Consider the following 24,572-nt stretch of genomic DNA (forward strand, 5'->3'; position numbering starts at 1 on the left):
AATTTATTTATTTATTTACGTACTTATGTAGGTTTCTTTTGTAAATACAAAGAAAAGTTTAAAAACTCTTTTCAGTTTGAAAAACAGATAATCTAATTTTACGAAAGTCAGCAAGATTATACATAGAATGATAAAGCGAAGATCGAATCCAATAAATAAAGGCTCCTGAGTGATTAATAAAATAGCAATACTGTACGTCGAGGCTCATGTAAAACATCCATACATTAAAGGGGTCGCCATTGCCACAGGGTGTTGTCCTTCTGCCAAATGCTAAAAATCATAAATATAGTGGTTTCACTATCTTTGTGCTACTTCCCTCATTTTTATGCTATATGTTCTACAATTTGACAAGAGACTAGAAATTATTTGCATTAAGTGCATGATCATTTATATGTATCTAAACCAAATTTATTTATTTTATATTACATATCCTCGGTTACGTTTTGTATCAAACCCGCTACCTGCATTTTAAAAAGGCATTAAGGCCTGACTGGTGTAAAAATAATTTTTCACTATTCCTGGAGTTTACTTTATTGTTACGCATACATATGTAGACTTGTATGCTTATTACAATGGATTATTTGCTATAAGCTCTTGTTAAGAGGAGGAACAGATTGCCCAAGTCAGAGAAGAACATAAAAAATTTGCACAAATTGTTTTTACTAGATTCGAGCCCGCTACCTCAAATTTTCTATTTTAGGAAGTTGGGACAATTCTACTGTAGTAGTTTTATATACCCTAATGTAGTATCTATTATGTAACAGTTAAGTTATACTGTTAAGCCATGCTGAGATTAGTTCAGCCTTGTCCTGGCATGTGTATATTTACAAATGCATATTCTCTTAAAATTTTGAATGTTAGTAGATTATTAACTTTCAACTTGCATAGTCCCGCAGTGGACTGATCGTAAAGACACGGTTCCCAGTGGAACACTGAAGTCAGGCATCACTGGCTGCGGTCAGCAAGCGGGTGGGTGACCACTTTGATCAACATGCGTAGGGACCGAGGATGTGAGGTATCAGTCGTCGTTAAACTGTTCTGTCGTAAAGTACTTGACTCCGCGCTCTGGTCTCAAGGCTACCAAAGAGGGGGAACCATCTTCTCTGCAGAGGATAAAAGTTGCGATGACATCTCTTCGGATCATCCTCAGGAATGTTTTCCAGACAGTGTCAATAGCTCATTGTGCAGCTTTAGTGCGACGTAAATAAAGTACTTATCTACATACAGTTCCTCAGATTATATAAGGAAAAAATAACCGACCAGGAGCAAAAGTAACAAGCGTTTGCTAAATAAAATAGATTTAGCATAATGAGCATTTTTCCCTCATCTCAAACTTCACTAGCACTATTAAAATTATCGATTTTTGATCAAAATTGTCCAATTTTGCCACATTTACTACCAAACAGAATAGTATTAAAAACCATATTTTATTATTAATTTTACCTAAAAGTCAATACAAAAGTGCTTTAATAAAAATTACCTGAATTTTTTTTTATGTACAGCCAGAAACATGGTAAATTTTATTACGTTTCAATAGTTTTGACTATATTTTTTTCTCAGCGTAAGAAATATATGAAGAAATATAGCTACCGTTTCCAATTTAAGCTGTTATAATAATATGAGTTTATCGTGTTACATAATTAACGAGTAAAATTACGTCTAATTTATTTCTCTTTATTACGTCATGTAATATAGTATTCTTAAATTTAAATATTTCTCATGACACAAATATTATACATTTTCACATCAAGTTAATTAATAATTTCATCGAGATTAATATATTAACTGAATATTTTTACATGAAATTGCAATATTATTTTATTAACAAAGCGATCTCTTCTTTTGAAATCATCAACTTTTTTTAAAATTACAATATTTATATATTATATTAGCAAAGTGATCTCCTCTTTTAAAAACACCGACTTTTTAGAAAAGTACAATATTTATTTATTTTATTACCAAAGTGATCTCTTCTTTTATAATCATCGACTTTTTATAAAATTTCAATATTTATTTGTTTCATTAGCAAAGTTATCTCTGTCCTGTAAAAAAAAAACCTAATGATAAAAGCGAAGCAAAGACAGGGGTTGATAAGCAGAATAAGTTGGGGGTGGGGCTAAATGGTGTTTCAAAAATTGTATAGCAGCTCGTATTACTAATTAAAATATATATAATTTTTGAAATTACTAAAGAAAGCTAGTTATAAAAAGTAATACCTCATGGAAAATAAAACATGTTATTATATTAAAGAACTTAATAACGAAACAATTTTTTTTAAGTTGAGTAATGTTTAGTAATATACTTTAAGAACCACTTCCGTTATATGATCCTTGTTTCATAAAATTACTTTTGAAATTAAATTCACAGTTTTGATAGTTATTATTATAAGTCGGTTAAAGCTACACAGATTAAATCTTGGCTATAAGTTTTTAATACATTCCCCACACTGCGAAAATTTGTGTTTTGAAGTTATTTTCAATCTCCTGAAAATGTGTCCTATTTTATAACAGATAAGAGTTCCTCAAAACTGAAGTAAAACTACAGAGTGTAATTGTTTATATGGTATTATTTAAGTGATTTCTATTTCATTACGCTGTCTCAAATATTTTTTCATCACAACTTTTCAATTTTTTGTAATAGAAATTTTGAATCTCAATTTATGAATTGATATACAAATGAAATGATAGTTAATAAAATGATGGTCGTTTAAATATTAATTTATTAAAGATGAAATATTAAATTCTAATTTGCTCAATTTAAAAAAAAAAAAACTCAAGTTTGAGAAATCATACATTGGTACATACAGCTTGGTGGTTGATAAAAATTGAATTTTTATGGAAGGATTTAAATGTATAACTTGAAATATTAACAGCTGCCGAGACGTAATATAACGTCAAAGATAAACGATCTTTTCAAGGCATGCATTTATTTTAAAATATTACGTATGATTCCACCGAGACAAATTACCCCCAGAAAAAAAAGACAAACATTTTTCTTCAGAACTCATCCCTCTCGAATTCCGACACAAAAGACTACTTGAAGCAAACATGACGATCTTTAACTCAACCAAGGACAACCATTTATCTAATAAAATATTCCTCAAGGCCTATCAAATACCATTTCCTTTGGTCAATTTTCGAAAGGAGTTAAAGGAGAACATTCATTCTTTTCAACATGACGACAACAGCAGACGTTTACAGGGGAGAGAAAGTTCGAAAAGAAAAGGAGAAAGTCTTTTAATCTACTCTAATATCAAAAAGTTCAAAGCGGTGTGTGATTCTGCTCTTTAGAAGTGTTGACGGGAGACGCAAGCGCCTGCGCGAAAAAAAATAGAAATCTTCGACACCCCTTCTCGATTCTACTCTTTCGTACTCGGTGCCAAAACGAACTGTTGCACCCTTCTAAGCGGGTGGTTGCAGTAGTTACAGACGATAACGAAGAAGGGGCGGACTGTTCAGGAAGTGATAATATTGGCGCAACTATTTTGTTGTGTTGATAACTGTAATTTTTTCAGGTCGATTTATTTAATAGGTCATGATCTACATATGGGTGACGATTTTCTTATCATAACAGTTAGAAATAAAAGTAAGTTTATTTATTAATTATTTGTGATAATGTTTTTCAATATTTTTTTGATCTGATATGAATGCAATTTTATCAGTTACTTTCATGAATTGATTTTGCACTTCATAATACTGAAAAAGAAGTAGCCCATAAATGAAACATATAACGATTTATTTGTTTTTTTTAAACTCTTGTTAAAAAATTATAAATTCTAATTGCTCTCTGAAATTGTAAAAACTTAAAACTTGATTTAATTAAAACAATGTTATAAGAGATGAATGACCATTTAATGATTATTTATTTCGGTTTTAAAATTAAATTTTTTTGACTTATTTTATAAGTTTAAGATTAAAAGTTGACGTTCTAAATGCTAAACGTTATGAAGCGATAAGAGAAAATGCGAAGCAAGAAAAAAAAGAATAAAAATGTATAAAAGATGCTATTGCATAATATTTCAAACTATTTGTTTTAATTTCGCCGTTCTTATTGATTTAATTTTTTGTAACAATCATTTTAAAATCCTTACGCAGATAAAAAAGTAACTAAGCTGTATTACATGTAAGGTTATATAACAGTATTACGCTACTTAAGCAGTGTTGCATCACTATATATAAGTTCTTTTTAAAGATAAATACATCGAACATATTTAAAATAATTTAGTAAATCATTTTTAGCTCATTTAAGATAAGTAATTAAAAAAAGTTTCAAAATTATTTTTCGGCTTTTTGATGTGCTTAAAAGTGAGAAATCAATTATTTTTAATTATACAAATGTATTCTTTATCACATTAAATTAACCATAAAATGCCATTAAAATGCAAGCAATTAATACTTTATGCTTTCATACAGGAAAATTTAAGTTATTTTAAAAGTATCTTGAAAATAATATTTCGATTCCTCTTTTTTTCCTAGCTCCAGATATTTTTTGTTATTACTTTTGAAAAAAAATGTTTATTTTCCCGTTTTCAAAGATCAGTATATTGTTTTTCTCAAAAACTCTTTTGGATTAAATTAAAATGCTTTAAGAGCGTTTTTTTGAAACGCATTTTATGAAAATGCATTTAATTGATATTTTTAGGTTATTGTGATAATTATTATTATTTGTTTAAATTTTGTTGCAAACCTATAAATTGAAAATTCTATGAAAATTTATAAGGTTATAGTTAGGATATCATAAACTTTTTTTTTAGGAAAACTTAAATCAAGTACCTAACATTTTAAATATCATAATATACTATATAACCTCTGAAAATATTATCCTCTAAAGTTAGGAAATTAAGTTAATCTAATAGAACAGACCAGAGTTAGAGATTTCTAGGCTATATATTGTTTACTGTATACACCGATTACTACTCACATGGATATAAACTGACATAAATTTTAAATTAGAGTGCAAAAAATACTTGAAGAATTTCTCCTTGAAACCCTAAAAACTTTTTTCTTAAAAATACTGTAAAATAGTTGTTTTATGTCATTTGGTAGCTCTTAATTTTTTCATGAAAATTATAGACGATTTTCTCATAGTACGTAAATATTTCATACAGTCATAAATTGTACATTCTGGTTCAAAACCTTTTAACATCATTCTGGTAGTAATATGATTCTACACACATAAAATGTTTGTTCTTTGTCAAAATACTGATCAAGGTGATTTTTGACCTTATTTGAAGTAAAGGTTTTAATGCTCAAAAAATTATGTAGAGACCGCAACATTGTCGTAGACAATTCATTTGTATTTCACAGTGATGAAAAAATGTATAGTAAATTTTTTTGTCCTTTGAAATGCAAATCACAGAGATCAACGTGACATTTTGCGTAAAAACATGAGGATTCCAGATGTTGAGCTTTAAGATTAAATCCTAGGCTATTCAACTGATCATGAACGGTCTAATTCGATAAATGTAATGTCTCAGCTATCTCACGATTCGTTAATCACCGATTTGCTTCATTTTGTGATTTCATTGCGTCTTTGTTAGTTTAAACTGGCACGGTGAATCATCGTGTTTCTTAATTTGAAACTTTACCGAATAGAAATTTTGCGATGGAGTATTAATGCTGACGTACCGCAAATACATCTTTCCCATACACTTCGGATAATTTTCTTGCGTAAACAACTTTCTTACCTTTCTGATAGCAAAAAGAAAGTAAAATATGACAAAAATTCTTCTTTTCACTTTCCATATTTGAAAGAGCAGCAAACCAAAAACTACTACGTTGATCAGAAACTTTTCCACAACCAAGCTTTACTATATCAGCTGCCAAAATATATAATAAATATGAGACTTAAGTATGATAAATGTATATTTTGAGAAAATATCACTAAGTCCTCTGCTAGTTAGAAAAATGAAACTATTTTCCGAACAACCCAATATTTCGAAAATTTGAAGTTTCTCTAGTTTTGTTTCTATCTAATAAATATAACTGCACTTGAAATTTTCACAATAACCTTTTAGTGCAAATTTTGATATTGTTAATCATAATTTCTCGTATTGTATTTTTAAAGCATGCACAAATACGTTTCTATTGTGACGTGCGGCATAGTCTTGATTATTTTGTTTATTTTAGATATTAAAATCATTATTTTAAATTTCTTTTCTGTGGAAAGAAATTATTTTTCGTTTAATGGAGAAATCAATTCATCTAAATGAGGAATAATACTGATTGCCTGCAATACTTCTCCGTTGTGGTAGTTGGATAGTTTTCCATATGATTTTGGATTTAACACGTCTTGGTAATTCTTTAAAGAGCCTGAAATTATTAGCTAGATCTTGGATTTTCTTAAATAAATTGTGGAATTCTATTTCAGCTTCACTTTTCATAAAAGTAATTTTATTTACTATTCGATCAATTCTCTAGTAACACGAGGAAACCTACATATTTCCCTTACAAATACGCGGAAATTTAACTTTTTGGAACGGAAAAATGTACGCACTTCACAAGTAGTTCCTCCTAAACATTTCTTCAGCACTGCGCTTTTGATCAGTCTCCTCGTGATAGATTTAAGCAGAACGCAAGACATTCCGTACAAAAATATTTTGGATACACAGTTTGAATAAGAGCTTGAACACCTTTAAATTGATCATTCATACCGCTGGTGTTATCATACCCTTGACCTTTCAGAAAAGACACGGGTCTTACCCTATGTCACGAATATTTGAGTTTATGGCATTAAAAAGAGCATTATATGTATCATAAAATATGGGGACAAACTATAAAAATCTTCCTTGATATTGAAATCTTCTTGGTCCAATTACAAAAACTGCTCGGTTCTTCTGATGTCTGTTGTGCCATCTGCTGATACAGAGAAGTATTACAATTTACAAAACATTTTTGTACACAAATTTGTTTTTGCCCTCATCGAAATATCAGTTTGTTTTAAATATAAGGGACAATTGTACAAAACATTAATTTCGGACCACTTAATGCGGTCTTCTGAGATTTTGTCACCACATTTAACCATAAAATGAATGAATGATTTTTAATTGCCTTCACTAATGTTTGTCTCGAGATCTTTTGTTCGTTTTAACGCTATCTTCTGCCTTCCATAGAAATAAATTGCTTGAATAAATCTTTCCAGCATTTCACGATATTTAAGTACTCTTAGTTAATTTGTACTTCTATGTTCTCTATTTCACCGTTAGAAACTCTTAGACAAGATTATTTATCATAATTTGTTTCTGCATGTTTTTAAAGATTTCTATGGCGCCTTCCCAATTTTTAAGTTCTGTCTTCACGTGGAGTCATCTGTTGGCAAAATTGCTCTGGTGACAGTCTTCTGATTTGTTTACAAACAAAACGTAAACAGTGAAACAGTGTTCCGTTGAAAGCAACTGAATATATCATTCCTGAAAAGTCCTCTTCTTTTTTCCTATCTTTTCCTCTCAAAAGTTATTTTTTCCTCAGGCTTCCAAGAATTTGTTAGCAAATCCAAAACTACAAGGTCAGGTACTTTTTGATTAAGATATTGCTCAACATCAATTTTTTTAAAATTTTAGTAGAGTCTTCTGCATTAGTAAACTATAAAAATATGAGAGAATAAGAAAGTATTTGTAGATATTTATTTATCCCAATAAAATATATTTAGAAGTTGAAAGCAAAATTTTGAGTACGACTTTTAAACTCTCAGCAATAACTACATATGAATATTTATTCTTTTTTTTCTTAAATGTGCTTTCTATTTCTTTAGCTGCGTTGAAACTAAGTTACTCATTAAATGGTTATATAGAAATGAACTAGCATTTCAAGAAGTCATTTATTTGATTCAATAAATTTAAAAGGCATAAGTTTAAAAATGAAGAAAATTCTCAAATTTTCAACAAAAAAAATTTATCATTACATTTAGCAAGAAAATTGTACAATTTTATTTCTATATTGCTTTCAGATATGTATTAAATTTTATTCATTTATTTATTCTTTGAAAAATTTATGTTTTAATTAATGAAAGCTAGATAAATAAATGTTTCGTTCCACTTTCATGTGGTTTAAGGGGTCACAGTACCCAAATAATGACCAAAATATCGATATTTTTTTATTTCTTATTACAAAACATCAAACTATTTCAAATGCATTGAAAAAAAAATCTTCTCTCTATCTACATTTTTAAAAAAAGTTATGAATGATTTTAGATTGCCCTGAAACGGAAATTTGATCAACAGACAGACTTTAAAGTGCCTTTTTTACAAGATGATAATTTTGTGTTTTAATCTTAATTAAATCCCTAAGGAATTCTTTTATTTAAGATAAAGCTTTGAAGTAACCTTTTTTATCTTAAGTATAATACACTTATTTAAATTCTGCATGGAATACACATTTTATGAGGTATTACAATTTTTATAGCATGTTATATATATATCTAACAGGAGTTTTTAATTTTTTTTTCTACTTTTTTTCAAAATAATCCACAAAAAATGTTCTAATTGCTATATCAACGAATGAATTCACAAAATTGTTAAGATGAATATTGCAAGCACCGAGAAAAAAAATTTTGGAAAATATGTTAGAATAAAAAAGCCTTAAGGATTTAAAAATCTTCAATCTTTTAAATTTTTTTTAAAAAAATTTTGAAAAAATTAAATAGTTTAATTATTTTTTGAAGAAAAATTATTGATTATAAGTTAAATGAGCATGCAAAGCATCCACAAAATAAATGATTATACCTTTATTTAAAAAAAAAAATGTTGTAAGGGTACTGTGACCCCTTAACCAAACTTGGTTCAATTTTCGTTCGAGTTATCAGTTTTAAAATTTATGTTAAATAGAAAGTAGGGGAGAGGGGGGTCAATTGTAACAGGGTACGATTGTAGCAGAGCAAAAATTTCGACTGTCGGGTTCTAGATTTGGTTCCTAGGTGACGCACAAGGTGTATTTAGTAAATCTATATGTACACCCCTGCTGGCAATCATTTTTATGTACTTTTGAAAGAGTTACATCGCAAAAGATATTTTCACGCTACGTAAGTACCTTTTTTGGTATTAGAATATTATATTGTAACAAAGTAATTTTGTTTAAACAAATAAAAATTATTAACCGAATATGTAAGTGGAAACCATAATTAACAATTCAGAAAAAAAAGATTAGATTTGCTAATTAACTAGCATTGTTTTTAACGAATGACGCTGAAATGGCGTCTTAGGGACGATTGTAACAATAAGTAAAGGGACGATTGTTACAGCTGAAAATAAATAATCTTATGTTTACAAACCATTACTTAACTCTTTAAGAACCACCAATAGTTTCCTATATCATTTATATTATGTTGTATGTGCATTATTTTATTTGTCACCTTTCATAGCATAAATTAAAATTTTTAACCCCTTAAAGTTAAAAATGTAACCCTTTAGGTGTCTGCTCATTATTATTTTTACGCCTTAAATATCACTACTATTTTGATCAGTAAAAAATATATCACAACTATGATAATATGTACAATTAGCTATGTTTTAGTTGAATATATGAACTGTTACAATTGACCCCGTAAGTGGGGACAATTGTAACAAGTGCACGACTGTCAAAAATTGTTAATAACTAATATAATAACATTTAAAATAAGGTATTTTTTTTCTAGTAGAGGATAGCCTACTTTACTCGTCTGTCAATTAATACTAATAATATATTGGATTTTTGTTAGTTAAAAATAGTTAAGTAAAAAAAAAATTACAATTAACCCTATTCTTCCCTAAAAATTCATCTAAAAATTATTTGATTATACTTAAAAAAACATATTGATAATATATTTATGCTGCATTAATAAAAATGTCTCAAAAATTTTTCATAAAAATGATTTATTAATGAATTCAATGCAGTTCGTGCTGTACTTACTGAAGATGGATGAGGTTTTCAGTAGTTAGAATAATCGAATAACTAGAAGATATAGAAAAGAAAACTTCAAAACCGATGTCTCACCCCTTTAAATTCGAAATATCTAGTACATCAATTTGTCATGTTTTCCTACAAATATTAAATGAAATAAATATACATGTAAATATCTATGCACATTTCTTAAATTTTTTTGGAAAATACTCCGTGAATTATTTTGAAAATTTAGAAGAGTTTGGGTTATGCAGTTTCGCATACATATGAATAAAATTTAAAGCTTTCAAAAGTTTGAAGGACCAAAAATAAATTATAAATGGACTAAAGTGATTTTGATTAACGTATGCCAAATATTGTAGCAATGGTTTTGTCACTTGTGACACTTATTTTGTTTATTATATTTTGTTATTTGTTTATTATTATTTAATTATACATAATTTAAAGATTTATCAAAATATGAGTATTTTTATAAGAAACTGATTTTTTTTAAGTTTGTTTTGCTATAAGAATATACAATAAAATTAAATAAAAGTTTTGGAATAGTTTAGAAATAGTTACAAAATTATTATTTTAAAATTTCAGAAAAAAATCTTTAAAATTGCGCAGGATATGAGCAATTAAAGTTGTTCTTTTTGTAGTGAATTGCACTCGGCAACTAATGAAAAAGGTTCGATTTGAATATCTTAGAAATTTGAAATGTTTTAAGCAATTTTCTAAGTAATTTTGGCATTTTTGAAAACAAAGCTCAAAATGATAAAGTGTTTTCCAAAATTTCTCTTTATTATTGCATTGTTGGGTATTATTTCCCATTAAAATATATTTTCTTTCGCATTTCCCTTTCATTATTAAATCACATTCTAATGTATTAGCGCTCATCGTAACGTATTATCATTTGTTATTAAATCCGGACTTAAGATACAAAGTAATATTTGCAGAAAACTCATTATCATTTTGAGCTTTTTTTTTAAGAAAAGTGCAAAAACCAACTTAGAAAATTGCTTGAAACTTTTAAAATTTTTGAGTCACTTAAATAGGATATTTTTCATTAGTTGCCAAATACGATTAGTTACAAAATTAAGAAAAAAATATTTCCAGAAATACATTGTCAAAAATGATTTCCAAGTGAAACTTAAAACATAGAACCTTCTTACGTTACTAGGAAAACCAAGTGAAACTTAAGTATCTATGCTTGCTCAGGTCGCTAATTGCCTATAGGCAATGTACGCACTGGATCAAGGAACTATTGGGCTCTACCTGTGTAACCTATTTTACTTCTTTTGTTTGTTCAGAAACCATCTTTCAAAATAGGAAAAGGTATTTCTATTTTTTTGGCAACTCATTAGAAAAATAGAAATTGATTATTGGACGAAGCAATGATGTTTTAAGGAAATAAAAGCAATGCAGCTGAAGTTGGCACATACGAAATTTTAAAGAAAAATGGAAGGGTTGGGGATATTTAAAAAATTTTTTAAGTTTTTCAACTAAAGAAAAGAAGGTTAGTGTCATGAGGCTAATTTTCTGGAAAAGTTGAAATAGCAGAATAACCCCCCTGATAAATAAAGAGAGTAGATTTCCCTCAAAACCAACAGTATATGCCTTTAGTTGTAAGTTAAAAATTTCTTAGAATTCTGAAGGTAGGAAAGTATGAACTTTGAATAGAGATCATTGGAACAAGAAATACCAACAAATTCGTTGCTTATGCGTTTCCCTGTTTAATTAAAATACTTTAGTTAAATGAAAATTCACCAATTTTAGTTTCAGTATAAAATTATCTTTAAAGAAATTATTATTATTTTTTTACAGAAATTTTTTTTTTAAAATATCAAGAAAAAGTAACAATGTAACTAACACGCGTCAACAATATTTTTACCATAGCAAAAGAAGAGATTCTAGGACACTGCCAAATTTCTGATATCTTTCCTCCTAGACAGAATGACAGACTCCCCGGCGTCTTAGCCATATTATTTTGATAATAGCTTTCTTAAATGGAATACTTTCCGTTTTATCAAGTACTAGTAAAACTACGATAAAATTATGTTTGCATTCCTATTATATTGCATGTCAAAAGAGAATGAAATAGTGGAAAGAAATAAAGATTCCTCTTAACATCAATAATACATCTTTTTGCACGTTATTAATAACAATGAATTATATTGTTTTAATTCATTTCTTCCCAATTCAAAAATTCATGAAATATTTCACAATTATGGATATTGTAAAGATATTAAAAACTGTTACACTTTTTTATGAATATTTAAGAATACTTTAAGCACATCGGGATAAAAAAATCATGGCAGAAAAAAGTTATAAAGGTGGTTTAAAAAATCACTTTAAAATTCATTACTGAAATACATTGATATCTCATTGATAATTCAAATCAAATTAGTATTACTAGCCGTGAGGGCTCAGAGGAATGAGCGTTCGCCTTCCAATGAGGTGAACCGGTTCGAATCCTAGTGATAGCTGGTCGATACGAATTCCGCATCCGGCTAGCATTGACCACAGTGATGACGTAAGCTGTCCTCAGTGGTAGACAGATCATGGGTTGAAGTCTTCTTGCCTTCAGGCTAACCATGGGAAGTTTTCGTGATTTTCCCCTCCATGTTACGCAAATGCTGGTTAGTTCCACAAAAATGTCTTCCACGAAGGCAAAATCTCTCTGAATACTTGATCTAGGAGCTCCCTTGTCTTCTGGATTGGGTTCAAAATTGCAAGGCTTCATAGTTGAACATTAGTAGTTATAAACACGAAAATTGTGTCAGAAGTTCAACGACTGTTATAAAATTATAAAAATATAAAACCAGTATTACTAAGTAATAGAGTAAAATATTTTAATTAAATTTTGTAATGTTTAACGAATGATACACGATTTTTTCATGACCAGTAAACTCCTGTTATCTTTCTTATTAAAAAAAATAAAAATAAATAAATGAAGTTTGTTTAAAATTCCAAGAAAAACTCTTGAATTTCGATTAGATACTTAAAAATATATAGTGAAATTTCATAAAGGAAAAACTATGAAAAACTCTAATTATACTGATGCGCAAATTAAAGCAGTAAAACTTCATAAAATATAATTAAGTTTTCCCTAAATAAACATATACTAAAATCAAGAGCTCACGGGAATTAATTTAAGAAATAATTTTAATTTGATTTGCTTAAATATTTATAAACATGAATGCCTTAAACATATACATTATATTAGCACTAGAAGGACGGATGGGGTCAGTTTGGTTCCTCGCGTATTTTGTTGTACTAAAATTCAAAAAATGACTTTCTGAAAGTGTTGAGAGTTTCAGACCTTCTATAATTTGATATTACATAGCGGCTTTTTTTAATCAATCGCGTGTTAGCAGTATAAAAACGTATGCATAGAACCTTATAACTAGAACGACGGGAAGAGCTACGGTGACTCCTCAAGTATTTTGGTAGGCATCCCATAACCCCAGGTAGTTGTGGGAATATGGTATCATTCGGCATGTAAATAAGTTACACTAATTTCTATAAAAAAAGAGTATTTCAAAATATCTATAACTATTATTTATAGAGAAAAGGAAACCTAGTTATCTTCAAAAATAATGTATGCGCATAGTTGAAAATCTACAGTTTCGTTTAATTAATTATTATCTTAACCAAATCGAATAAAATACCATAAAATTTTGAAGATCAAGTCTACATTTTTTAAAACTAAACTAAACTAAACTCAGCGGCACGACAGCCCAAAGAGGGCCAAGGCCTACTGTGCCCATCTCAGTTTTCTTGACCTTGGGCTCTGGGGTGCAGGAGCAGATGTTCCGGTCAGATGGTCAGCCGAACACGGAACCCCCGGTGTTTAGTTCCCAAGCATACTTGGTACTCATTTATCGACCCACTGAAGGGATGAAAAGCTGAGTCAACCTTGCCCGGCCCGAGGATCGAACCAGGTACCTGTGGCACGACAGCGCAAAGCGCTACAGCTCTGCCACCGGGCGTCATTTTTTAAAACTAATTACCATTATATATTAAGATTTTGAATGTGTAATTGATACACAAACTATCTAGGAAGGATCCATTCAGTGTTTTTAGAAATACGGCAACTTTCAGTCTTTCTAGTGTTAATGGACAAATTAGTTTTTGAAATTTAATTAGATGAAAAATATATCTACATATGATTTAACTCAAGTATATGGCATGTGAATATAGCTATATGAGCAAATGTTTAACTAAAAAACATTGTAATGAAAGTAAAAGCTTATAATCAATCTTTCGTGGATATCATCGGCCTTACCTTATTTAAAAACATTCTTTATGGAAGTAATTTTAATTACTAATTTAAATTTAGATGAAATCATCTAAAGAATATAAAAGTATGTCTTTTCAATCTTCCTAAAATTGCAAATTATTTTTGGTGATTGCAAAATTTCCAGGAAGGTTTCAATCCAAATAGAGTAAAAAAGTAAAACATAGTTTTCACTGATAGATATTTTTCATAATTCTCTATTAACCACTTCCTTATGAACTTTTCCATTAATTTGATTAGTCCTCATCTATGGTTCCTGCAAATTTTCTTACTATAATCTATTTTCGTGTAAACATGTTGCTAAATATGCCAGGTTTTAATTACCAAATTACAGATCTACGAGGAAATTTTATTATTAAATTAGTTACAGTTATATTTGTACATATTAGTTACGTACATATTTATAATCATAATTTATATACATTTCATGTTCTTATGAATCTTTTTGTTCTGTGGTGTTCTTTTTGTGCTTTTATACGTTGTATAATGATGTATAAAAATATCCAAATAATACGTTGATATACTACATATTTATTTATTTCAAAGTACAAGCATATTGCTTGCATTTTTACAGTATAGAAAAATGCTTTCGATTTTGCTTACAAAATGGGTGACAGAGTATGTTCTACTTTGTTTTAACATTTTTAAAGGCATTTAAATTTTAAAATCGTTTTTAAATACTTGCAATGTATATGTTTTCTGCTGTGCCATTTATTACTATCGATAACTGAGTTTTATCTTTGGTTTTTGAGATACAAGGAGTAAAAATTGGTTCTGACATATTTAGCCCGGGAGAAGACACGCGTGCGTCACTTTATGATCCCATGCTCTATTTTAATTTCTGAAAAACTAAACACCTATTCATATCTTTTTTACTAGTAGCTGAGTTTCCATTTGTATCAACCTTTTTTTTAATAATTTGAAGACATTTCCAGCGTTTTCTTACCTTCAATAGACGTTATTGGAGTCAAAGAATAATCCGACGTGCCTTTTAGTTCATTCTAAAATTCATTTTACTTCATGTAGGTGCAGATTATTTTTCGTTTCCAATTAAAGGAATTTTTACTTCATGAAGTATATGAAGGTTTTGCTGCAATAAGTGAAAGAAGTTCGTTACTATCACGAAAAATTCACTTACTGTATATAAAAACCCACAACGTTACCTAACTTTTCATGAAAATCAAAGACCTATGTCGATTATTAGTGATCAACGCCCAGCAAATGTGCCGATAATCTGCAATTGAAGAACTACAAATTCCAATTTTAAACAGTTTTTGCTTCGAATCACCAAATAAGAAACCAAAAGCTCCTGAAAAAAGGTCTTGCTCGAGATCTACTGGAACTAAACATTTGTGCCCATTTTTTTTCCTCTAAGGAACATATAATTTCTGTTTGTAACTATTGTCCTTGATATAAACTATCAGGAAAATAAATATTTTCATGTTTTATTAAATTTCATTGCAAAAAAATGGTAAGAAGATTCAAATAATTAATTAGCACCATGTCTGAGACTCAAAAGTGTTACATTTCCAATTAAAATTCTAACATTTTTCAGATGAGTATTAATGAATTTTATCTGGGATCATTCTATGACTCCTACGCATCTAAGCGTTCTTTCAGAATGTGCACGTCCTCCCGGGTAAAATGTTGGTTTTTAATAATCGCATTGCTTTAAATTATTTTTATATGTTTACTATTTCTATGCACTACTAATAGAAACTTAGTAGTACTATTTATATACACTACTAATACAAACACTTAACATTAGCATTTCGGTTTATTACAAATCTGGCTAAAGCATTACTTGTAACAAGTATTCCTTCAAGAGAATTTCATTTTATTACAAACTTATCTATAACAATACACATAACAAGTTATCTGAAACTCGTCATTTAAATTTGTCTAATTCGATTTTAATACAGAGAACTTGACGTAAATTAATAATTTATACATATTTTATGTGCCATAAATTAGTAGATTTAATTGTTTATAACATTGAGACTAATTGCAAAGTAATATTTATATATTATATAGTTTTGAGCTATTGCGGATTAAATTACGTATAATACCAACTAATTATCTTGTCACTAGACTGATAAATTATTCACGTGAAATTCTGATAAGAGCAGCCAATAAACAGACAGCCAAAGAGCAGCCAAACCTAATATAATTGAAAATTATCCTAAGTACTATGTGGAATTTTGAAATGATATTCGTTGTGGGGATATTGTGAAGTATGAAGTTACCATAAGATGAAGATAGGCTTAAAAGTTTCACAAAACTTTTGATGGCATGATCTTTTCATTTCAATTACATTTGTACTAGTTAAAATAAACATAGTATGAATATGTATAATTTATTTGCTTTTTAACGGTTTCTGAGGTATATCTTTATTATACAAACAATAAATTTTATTTTTTACTCATATCAACATGTTTTTTAATTACATATTACGTAAACTTTAATTTAGAATCCTACTTGAAGCAATATTCAATGTGGGGATATATTATGCAGTGACTGTATAGAAAAATATCAAATTCCAGTAAAAATAATAAAGAAAAGTGAAATTAAAATTGATGCGTGATCCCACTGATCCCACAAGCTCCAAACATGATTCAACTATGACTAAGCGCTAAGACTCGAGTTTGAGGAATTTACTTTTTAACTGCCACTAAATTAATACAAAAAAAAGAAAGTTATTTCGGTCATATGACGTAAACAGAGCTTCGTATGGTACCCCCTCTTCAAACTCAACGTCTCCACAAAAGTAAGAGGACATTCAGCCAGGATAGATATCACATGCCGTTTAAGGCGTACACATTCCTATCATGAATTCGATTGCCAGAATTCAATTTACGACCTCAAGCTCTCTAACTGCTGCATGATGAACTATGTAACTAAATAAGACACTGGAGTAATACATTGTTTGTTTATAATGTTCTATTTTAGAAAATTTTTCTTATTATTCTAATTATATACATTTAAAATAGAAATTTCCTTAGTTGACTTTAATAAATTAATTGAAGTTAGTACTATACAAAATAACTTCCACATTGGAGGTATGCTTAAAAATATTCCTCTTAATTTATTCGATCTTAAAATATCATGAAAACCTTTTTTTTTTTCAAAAAACATATTTAATTTTGATTTTTTATCACCACTGAGGACAAATTATAAATATACTGCAGAATGGTTAAAGAACCAAGTAAAAACAACAAAAGTATACGGTTTTTTAAATATTTTACAACTAGCATGGTTTTATTACCATAAAAAATGAATTAGACTGGATAATATTTGAGCTAGGATTCTTGCTAGATAATGGCCATTAGAGTTAGGTTGTGCATAATCAAATGAACCATTGAATGTAGTTTGATTAGTTTATCTGGTTGTTTCACTCGTCTTAAGAGACGAGGAATACTAGATTTTGTTGTGTTAAGCAACTTTACGGTGCAGCCAACTAGGCGTGAATTATATTATCGTATTCTAATAATCCGGGGTCACAAATTGAGAGAACAGGACACTGGAAAATATACATGTGAAGTTAATGAAGGAAATATTGCTGTGTCAATGCCAAAGCACAGAGTCACGCTCTGTCGCTCATGAGATTGACAAATTAGCCATCTTGGGTATAATATGAAACCACATGCAGGGAAATAATTAGCTTCATTTTGATGGGACTATTTTATAAGATAAAATTCAGGTTGATTAACGGTAATTTTGAAAGTATTTAATAAACAGTTTTTCTCATAATTAGCAGACTGAATACCATTTTATTTATGGCTATTTGACTGTTTCGTTTGAATACGGGATAAAAACAATTAAATAAATTGCTATTTAATCATTTTTTCTGAGAAAAATCAAACAGTGCATATTCTTTTAAGCATCTGGTGCTTTTTCACATAACATACCAACCAGTTACAATTTTGTTTCACTCAGAAAGAATATTTGGTAGAAAAATGTATGCACTTATTTTAATTTTTATTACTTAAGGATGTCTTAAAATAGTAAAAGAATCCAACTTGTTTCTAATATTTAACAAAAATTAACTGAATAATTCATTTTTCTTATGAAGTAGCACATAAATTATTTATAATAGTTTCTGTTTCCCTTTATTGATTGAATACCTTTTTCTTACCCAATTTAGCAAATTTAAAATTTTAAAGTTACAAGAACTTTTAAAAATTGAGCTTTAAAAAATTTAGAAATACTTTCAGTCTTAAAAATTAAAGTATAGAGTTTAGTATAGCACATTTTGAGAAATAAAATAAAATTAAAGATATTTGATAATATATTTGTTATTTAATAAATAAAGATCTTAAAATTGCTTTCATATATTTCCTCCGAATATAAACATAGTCTAAGTAAATATTGAGAAGAATCTGATTAGGACCCTTGATTATTACACTGAAATGCTTGGGATATTTTATGGAATTAAATAAAATATACACTAGTAAAAAACTGTGCTTGTACTAGAAATAACTATATTGAACCCAGAGTTTAATAAAAAGACTGTATTTAAAACTTACTGAAAATAAATACTTTAAAATGATAACTTTAAAATAAGTATTAAATTTTTAAACTAATTATATTAGAAATGTGCAAGGCTTCTCACATTTTTATATCATAGTATAAATATCGAAATATATTTCGCTATTTAATAGGAGTAAGAAAAATTAAATGGTCTCTTGTTATGGATTTTTAACTAAGAGATTACATTATTCGAAGAATTTGAGTATATGAAAGGAAAAAATATAGACAAAACATATAATTATAAAAATATGAAGGTAATAAATAAATTTAAATTTTTGTTGTTATTTTGGTAATTTATATTTTTAAGTTAATATTTTAAAATAGTTAATAAAGACAAGTTTATGTGTCGAACTAAAAGTGGTCCATACTACTTTAGCAACTATAATGCAGCTGTCCGCATAAATCATCAATAACATATATATCACTAACCATGTGATAACAATTGGCATTCTCACTTCCTAAAAATGTTTTTAAAGAAAAGTTTGGTTATGATTATTGCTATTTAGTTTTTCTTATATATATTTTACTTTTTGTAACATATAAAAAGCGAAACAAAGAAGTTTAATACTTTCTTTCTTATATAAATATTAATAGAAAAAATGTAGTTGAAGAACATACGGATCAGAATTCAAACACGAAAATTTTTGTGAAAATTTAAACAAATTTCACAAGATTTAGTTCACAATTCCTTATTATACATCAATTGTAAGAAAGTAACTCACAGATAAATAATTGTTATTTTTATTACTCCTAAAAGAACGAATTCATTATCATTCAGTGATACTTTTTTTCATACATTTTCTCCTTAAGAGTTAATTGTACACAATTTTACAAATTAACTTTTTCCACATCTCTTACAGAGAATTTAAAGAACATACACAAGCAATAAAAACCAATAAATTATTTAATACCTGATTTTCGAGCTTTTTTCACACAAATATGTTCTAGCATTTCTTTCAAAGAGCCCGTTTAAGATTAAGGAGGTAAACAAGATGTTTAAGGCCAATTATATTCTTTGCGTCTGAAGTTTACATTTTTGGTAACATGTTGACCTTCTTCCTCTAATAATATTAAACATCGATTATTACCCTCAGGCTTTCCGTTGCGTCCATTGCTTCCGTCACTGATTTTATTAGTTTATTGCTTTAATTGATAGTAGATAACGCAATTTATTCCTTCTTTCTAACAAATGCCGATTAAAATGGAGAAATGATACGTGTTTAAATGTGATTTAATTCTTATAATGGCGATTGATATTTTTTGTTGATATTTTTTAAATCGATGTAAAAAATTAGTTATAAAGATTACATCAACAAATTTCTAAAAATATTTTTATATTTGTGATGTAGGAAAAATCAATTATGCTTTTATGGAAATTATTTTTTGATCAAGAAATATATAGGTCCCAAAAATATACAAAATTTTGCACGAATTACTTATTTTAATAGCAGCTTCAATCCAACACAAAAACACCTTTAAAAGACAGATAAAATGGACTATTTAATCGTGCACTGCAAAAATATCAATTAATTTGGAATTTTTGTCCTGACCTGAGATTTTCAAGCAGCGATAAAATAGAGATGCTTTTTAACTTTCTCAGTCATTTTGCACTTAAAAAATAACAAAAACCGAAAATTTCCCAAATTATATTTTCCTTATGATATTTATTTATAAATAAATGCTCAGTTTTATCTTTTCAAATTAATTTACCATTAGTAATATAGTCAAATCTCAATATAGTGAACGCAGTTTATAGTGAACTGTATATAGTGAATGAAAAGTTCGCTCCCATGCCTTGCTATACATGTATCATGTTATTTTTTGTGGGTATAGTGAACCAAAAAAGAGAGAGGAAATCGGATATTATGAACTTATTTATGTCTTCGACTTCGACTAATTTTTTTCCCTTCATTTCTTTTATAATAATTTTGAAATTTCTATTTCAAAATAAATACATATACCGATTTTTAAGACTATATGTAGAATACAGCAATAAGCATTTTTCTTGTTTGCTTCTTTTATCTTATTTTCCCATCCCTAAGCAAAGGTCAACACCAGAAGCTGTTGCACCTGTATAGGGTCAGTGAGGTCAATATTTATTTCCTATCAGAGAGAGTGGGTTGGAATGCGTAGTTATTCATTAATGGTCAAAGGGGGGGACACTAATCTGTGATGATAAGACCCTAATTTCAACTCGTTTTTACTCTCAGCTCAGGTAAAGAATCCTGCAAGTAAGTGTCGCAAATTAAACTATGGCGAGCAGTAAACGTAAAACGTTCTTCATTAAGATAAAATGGACATAAACTGGTAAATCTAAAATGGATGTTATCAAGCCGATATTTGCAATAAAAATAAGAGTTAACACATTTTTTGTTACTACAAATTAATTTTCAGTCTTTTATTTAAGTAATGTGTAATAAAATGAGGATTATTAGTCAAATTTGTCTTAGGAACGGATATAGTGAACTCCCGGTTATAGTGAATCGAAATATCGGTCCCTTGAAGGGTCACTATAGCGGGGTTTAACTTTATTATTTATTGTTTAATGTACTCAATCATAGTTTTAAAATTATCTATACTTTTAAAGCAACTGGTATCCTTTTTCTACTCTAGACGTTGAAACGTACGTATTTAACAAATTTTATTAAAGAGTCTGATATAACATAAGCATATAAAATGTGTTTTTAATGTTTTTAAGAAATATTGTGCTGAGTATTTTTTGCTATCATCAATTTAATGCAGACCAACATTAATTTATCAAAGAGCGTAAGCAAAAATAAACACTAAATAAGAATTAAATATCTTTTACGAAAATGGGTTAATATTTACCAATGATTACACAGGGGACAATTTTCTTTTGTTTTCTGTTGAATGAGATTTTTTTAACTCATCTTACATATTTATAAATTGCTGATCTCAAATCTGCAATTGATTTCTCTTTCCAATATACAGTTTTTATTTTTTTAAATGCATTTTTAATCAATTTATTGTCGAAAAGTATAAGTTTCAAAGCGTTGCATATAGCACAAGGTCGCGTAAATGTTGCGACAAATTTCTAGGGGAGTTAAGGCACATCCGAATAAAAATTACATAAAAATCATTACCTGGGAATGTCATCAGACATCGCTATTGGTGCTTTCCTATTATAAGCTGTTTCTTCGTGTAGTTCTGAACAGGTCATAATAGGGAAGCCCCTACCCTAGCCCAGTACAATAACATTTCCGGGCATGGGTACCTACGTAATCCTTATGACGTGATGTAAACTTCCCTAGAAGTTTGTCGCAATATTCACGTGACCTTCAGTTATATTTATCGATTTTGAACATATCACACATAGCGAAACAAAATAGATTAAAAATGCCTGATATAAAAAAAATTTAGCTTCAGGAGAAAAATTAATTTCGGGCAAGATCAAACATTTGTATAAATGCAACAAAAATGTGTTCCCCATTACCGTTTGTCTAAACATCGAACATTTTACCCCCATTCTAGAAGCCAGCCTCCTCAATTTGATTCGAAATTATAACTTTCTTATTTAAAACGTGTTAGACACTTTCATAAAATTGTCAATATTTATTATAAAGCTTTCCTCTAAGATTTACTTAGTGTCAAGTTAGCAGAAATGAAGGCTTTTGAATAGCGCAAAAAATAATTTTCATGTGTCTCTGTGTTTTAATTCTAAATCTTTAATTATTTTCGCCTGAGTTTTTCAAAACTTTCTTTTTTATTATTCTTATTGTTAATGGTGTGAACGCAGTTTACGTGCGAAGTTAGAGTAGTTAAAATGAACCAGACGTTGAGTTACAAAACTGCATTTGGGCTATTCCACTGTAACTTACGTTACATTCACATAAACTTTATTGCATTGAGAACTTCGAAGCAAACAAATAATATGAATACACATTTTAAAATAAAGTGATTTCTTAAAATTACAATCAAAACCAAAAGGAATTTAATTAAAATAATTATTATTTTTCAATTTAAACAGTGTAAAAGCCTAAAATTAGTGTGGTAACTTACGTTACCGAAAAAGGAATGGCATAAATTTGAAATATACTTGAAGGCAAAATTCTGTTCTTATACAAAAGTTTCATGATTAAGATTATATGTATCCTTTTTCTGACATGTTTAAGTATTTCTTATGCCTAGATTTAAGATTTTATTTCAAAAGTTAAATTAAATATAATTTTTTAAGTGGGTAACTTACGTTACAGTAACTTACGTTACGAAATTCTCTTTGTATCAAACTTTTATCAAATAATGTACAAATGCAAATTAAGTTTTTTAAACAGTATAGTGCAAGGGAGAAAAAGTGTACATGAAGTAAATTCAGACATTTTTGATTCACACATAACTGCAAACTTATTAAGTCCTCTGTTATTAACTAGTACAGGGGGCTCAATTCTTTTCACCATGCTTTCTTTCTGGTAGAATATTTCATCTCTTTTTTCTGGCCATTTACAATAGATTCCCACAGCAGCCATTACATTGACTTTAAATTCTTGCTCTGCAACAGACATTATTACACCAGGATATAACATCTCCTCCTATCTAACCACATATCAACCCCCAGCATTTATCTTGGTATCGTCATTTTCTTTTTCAACATCTTTCACTTAAAAAAACTCTTCTGGTATGCCTTCTTGTACTCTTAAATGGTGGAACTGCTTAATGTTTTTAATGTGTGGAGATTTTGAGAATAGACTAGACACTCCACTCATCTGTTCTAGAGACTCGCACTCAGCTGTTTTTTCTAAACATAAAATAAATTTCTAAAGAATTTCGTAAGATGGAACATTATAAATTTTGCTGAAGGCTTCCTTTGTCAATCCGAACTTTTCATGATGCTTACAAACACTAACATTGCCTGGAAGTTTGCTACTAAGCAAGACATGCTTTGGACGGAGCTCAAAGAATTTAGTTATTCCAATTTTGCATTCTGGATTTTCTTCCATAAACATTTGGTGCATTTGTCGAACTGAATGATGAAGATCCCGTGCTTGTACTTTTTTTTGCTACCATTAGCATCTCTAATTATAACTACATCCTTAACTCCGGGTGCCTGTCGAAAGATTTCGTTCAACTTTGAAAACATATGAATGCCAACACCCAAATTAATAACTTAAAGCAAAGAGTTTCATTAAAATTATTATCTTAAGTCAGTGATAATTTATTTAAACTTTGGTATTGTAACTGGATACATCTTATTTAGTTTGTATGCCAATTTTCAAGAGGAATAAACTCATTTCACATTGGTAACTTACATTGCATGCATGTCAGTAACTTACGTTACACATATTGAATGGGGCACAAAACAATAAATAAGTAGTATTTGAAAAGAAAACTATTGCTGCTTATTTAGTGTTATCCTCTAAGGAAGAAAAAATATTATTCTTACTTTTGTATCACTTGTTCTTTTTTACACACAAAAACTTTTTCTAGTTTTTGGTAACTTACGTTGCATGCAATAATGTTTAGTTGAAATGTATATAATTAAGTGAATTTAACAACAAAAACTTATTTTAACACTGCACAATATTTCTATCAAGTGTAATAAACAATATATATTCTTTGGAACATTTTGAAATTAAAATAATGTTAACTCACTGATTTTCAAAAACTGACCATGTTCTTCACCCAAATCAGTACAAGTAAATGCCAATGTTAAATGGGTTACCAGCACTAAAAAACTAAATTCTCAAAAAAAATAATTATAAATTATCAAACTTCAAACCTTTCTAATTCAGAAAACATTCAAAATGATAACATTATTCTTATTTGAATTTTCCAATGCTTTTCCCCTTTTTCATGGAATTGCCCATTTCGCAATTCGTAAAATATTTACTTTTTAGCAGTTTTATACCCAGTTATGGAAATTGGTTAAATGT

At 28.7% G+C, this 24,572-nt stretch overlaps 1 protein-coding gene across 4 annotated transcripts in view; it reads left to right on the forward strand.

Annotated features, from left to right (window-relative positions):
- Positions 1-3,138: 3,138 nt before the first annotated feature.
- Positions 3,139-24,572, forward strand: part of LOC107454007 (QRFP-like peptide receptor) — a 129,191-nt gene continuing 107,757 nt past the window's right edge. The window contains exon 1 of one of the 4 annotated variants that reach the window (XM_016071047.4): positions 3,139-3,585. Coding sequence is in view for 1 of the 4 variants with exons in the window: in XM_071178542.2 (XP_071034643.1) it covers positions 3,546-3,585 (40 nt within the window). In the remaining 3 variants the exon portion in view is untranslated. The remainder of the gene's footprint in view (positions 3,586-24,572) is intronic. The other 3 variants (XM_071178542.2, XM_016071046.4, XM_016071048.4) reach the window with 3 other exon arrangements.

The sequence above is a fragment of the Parasteatoda tepidariorum genome, chromosome 6, assembly GCF_982258835.1.
Source record: "Parasteatoda tepidariorum strain Cologne lab strain chromosome 6, Ptep-v5.0, whole genome shotgun sequence".
Classification (NCBI taxonomy): Eukaryota; Metazoa; Arthropoda; class Arachnida; order Araneae; family Theridiidae; genus Parasteatoda; species Parasteatoda tepidariorum.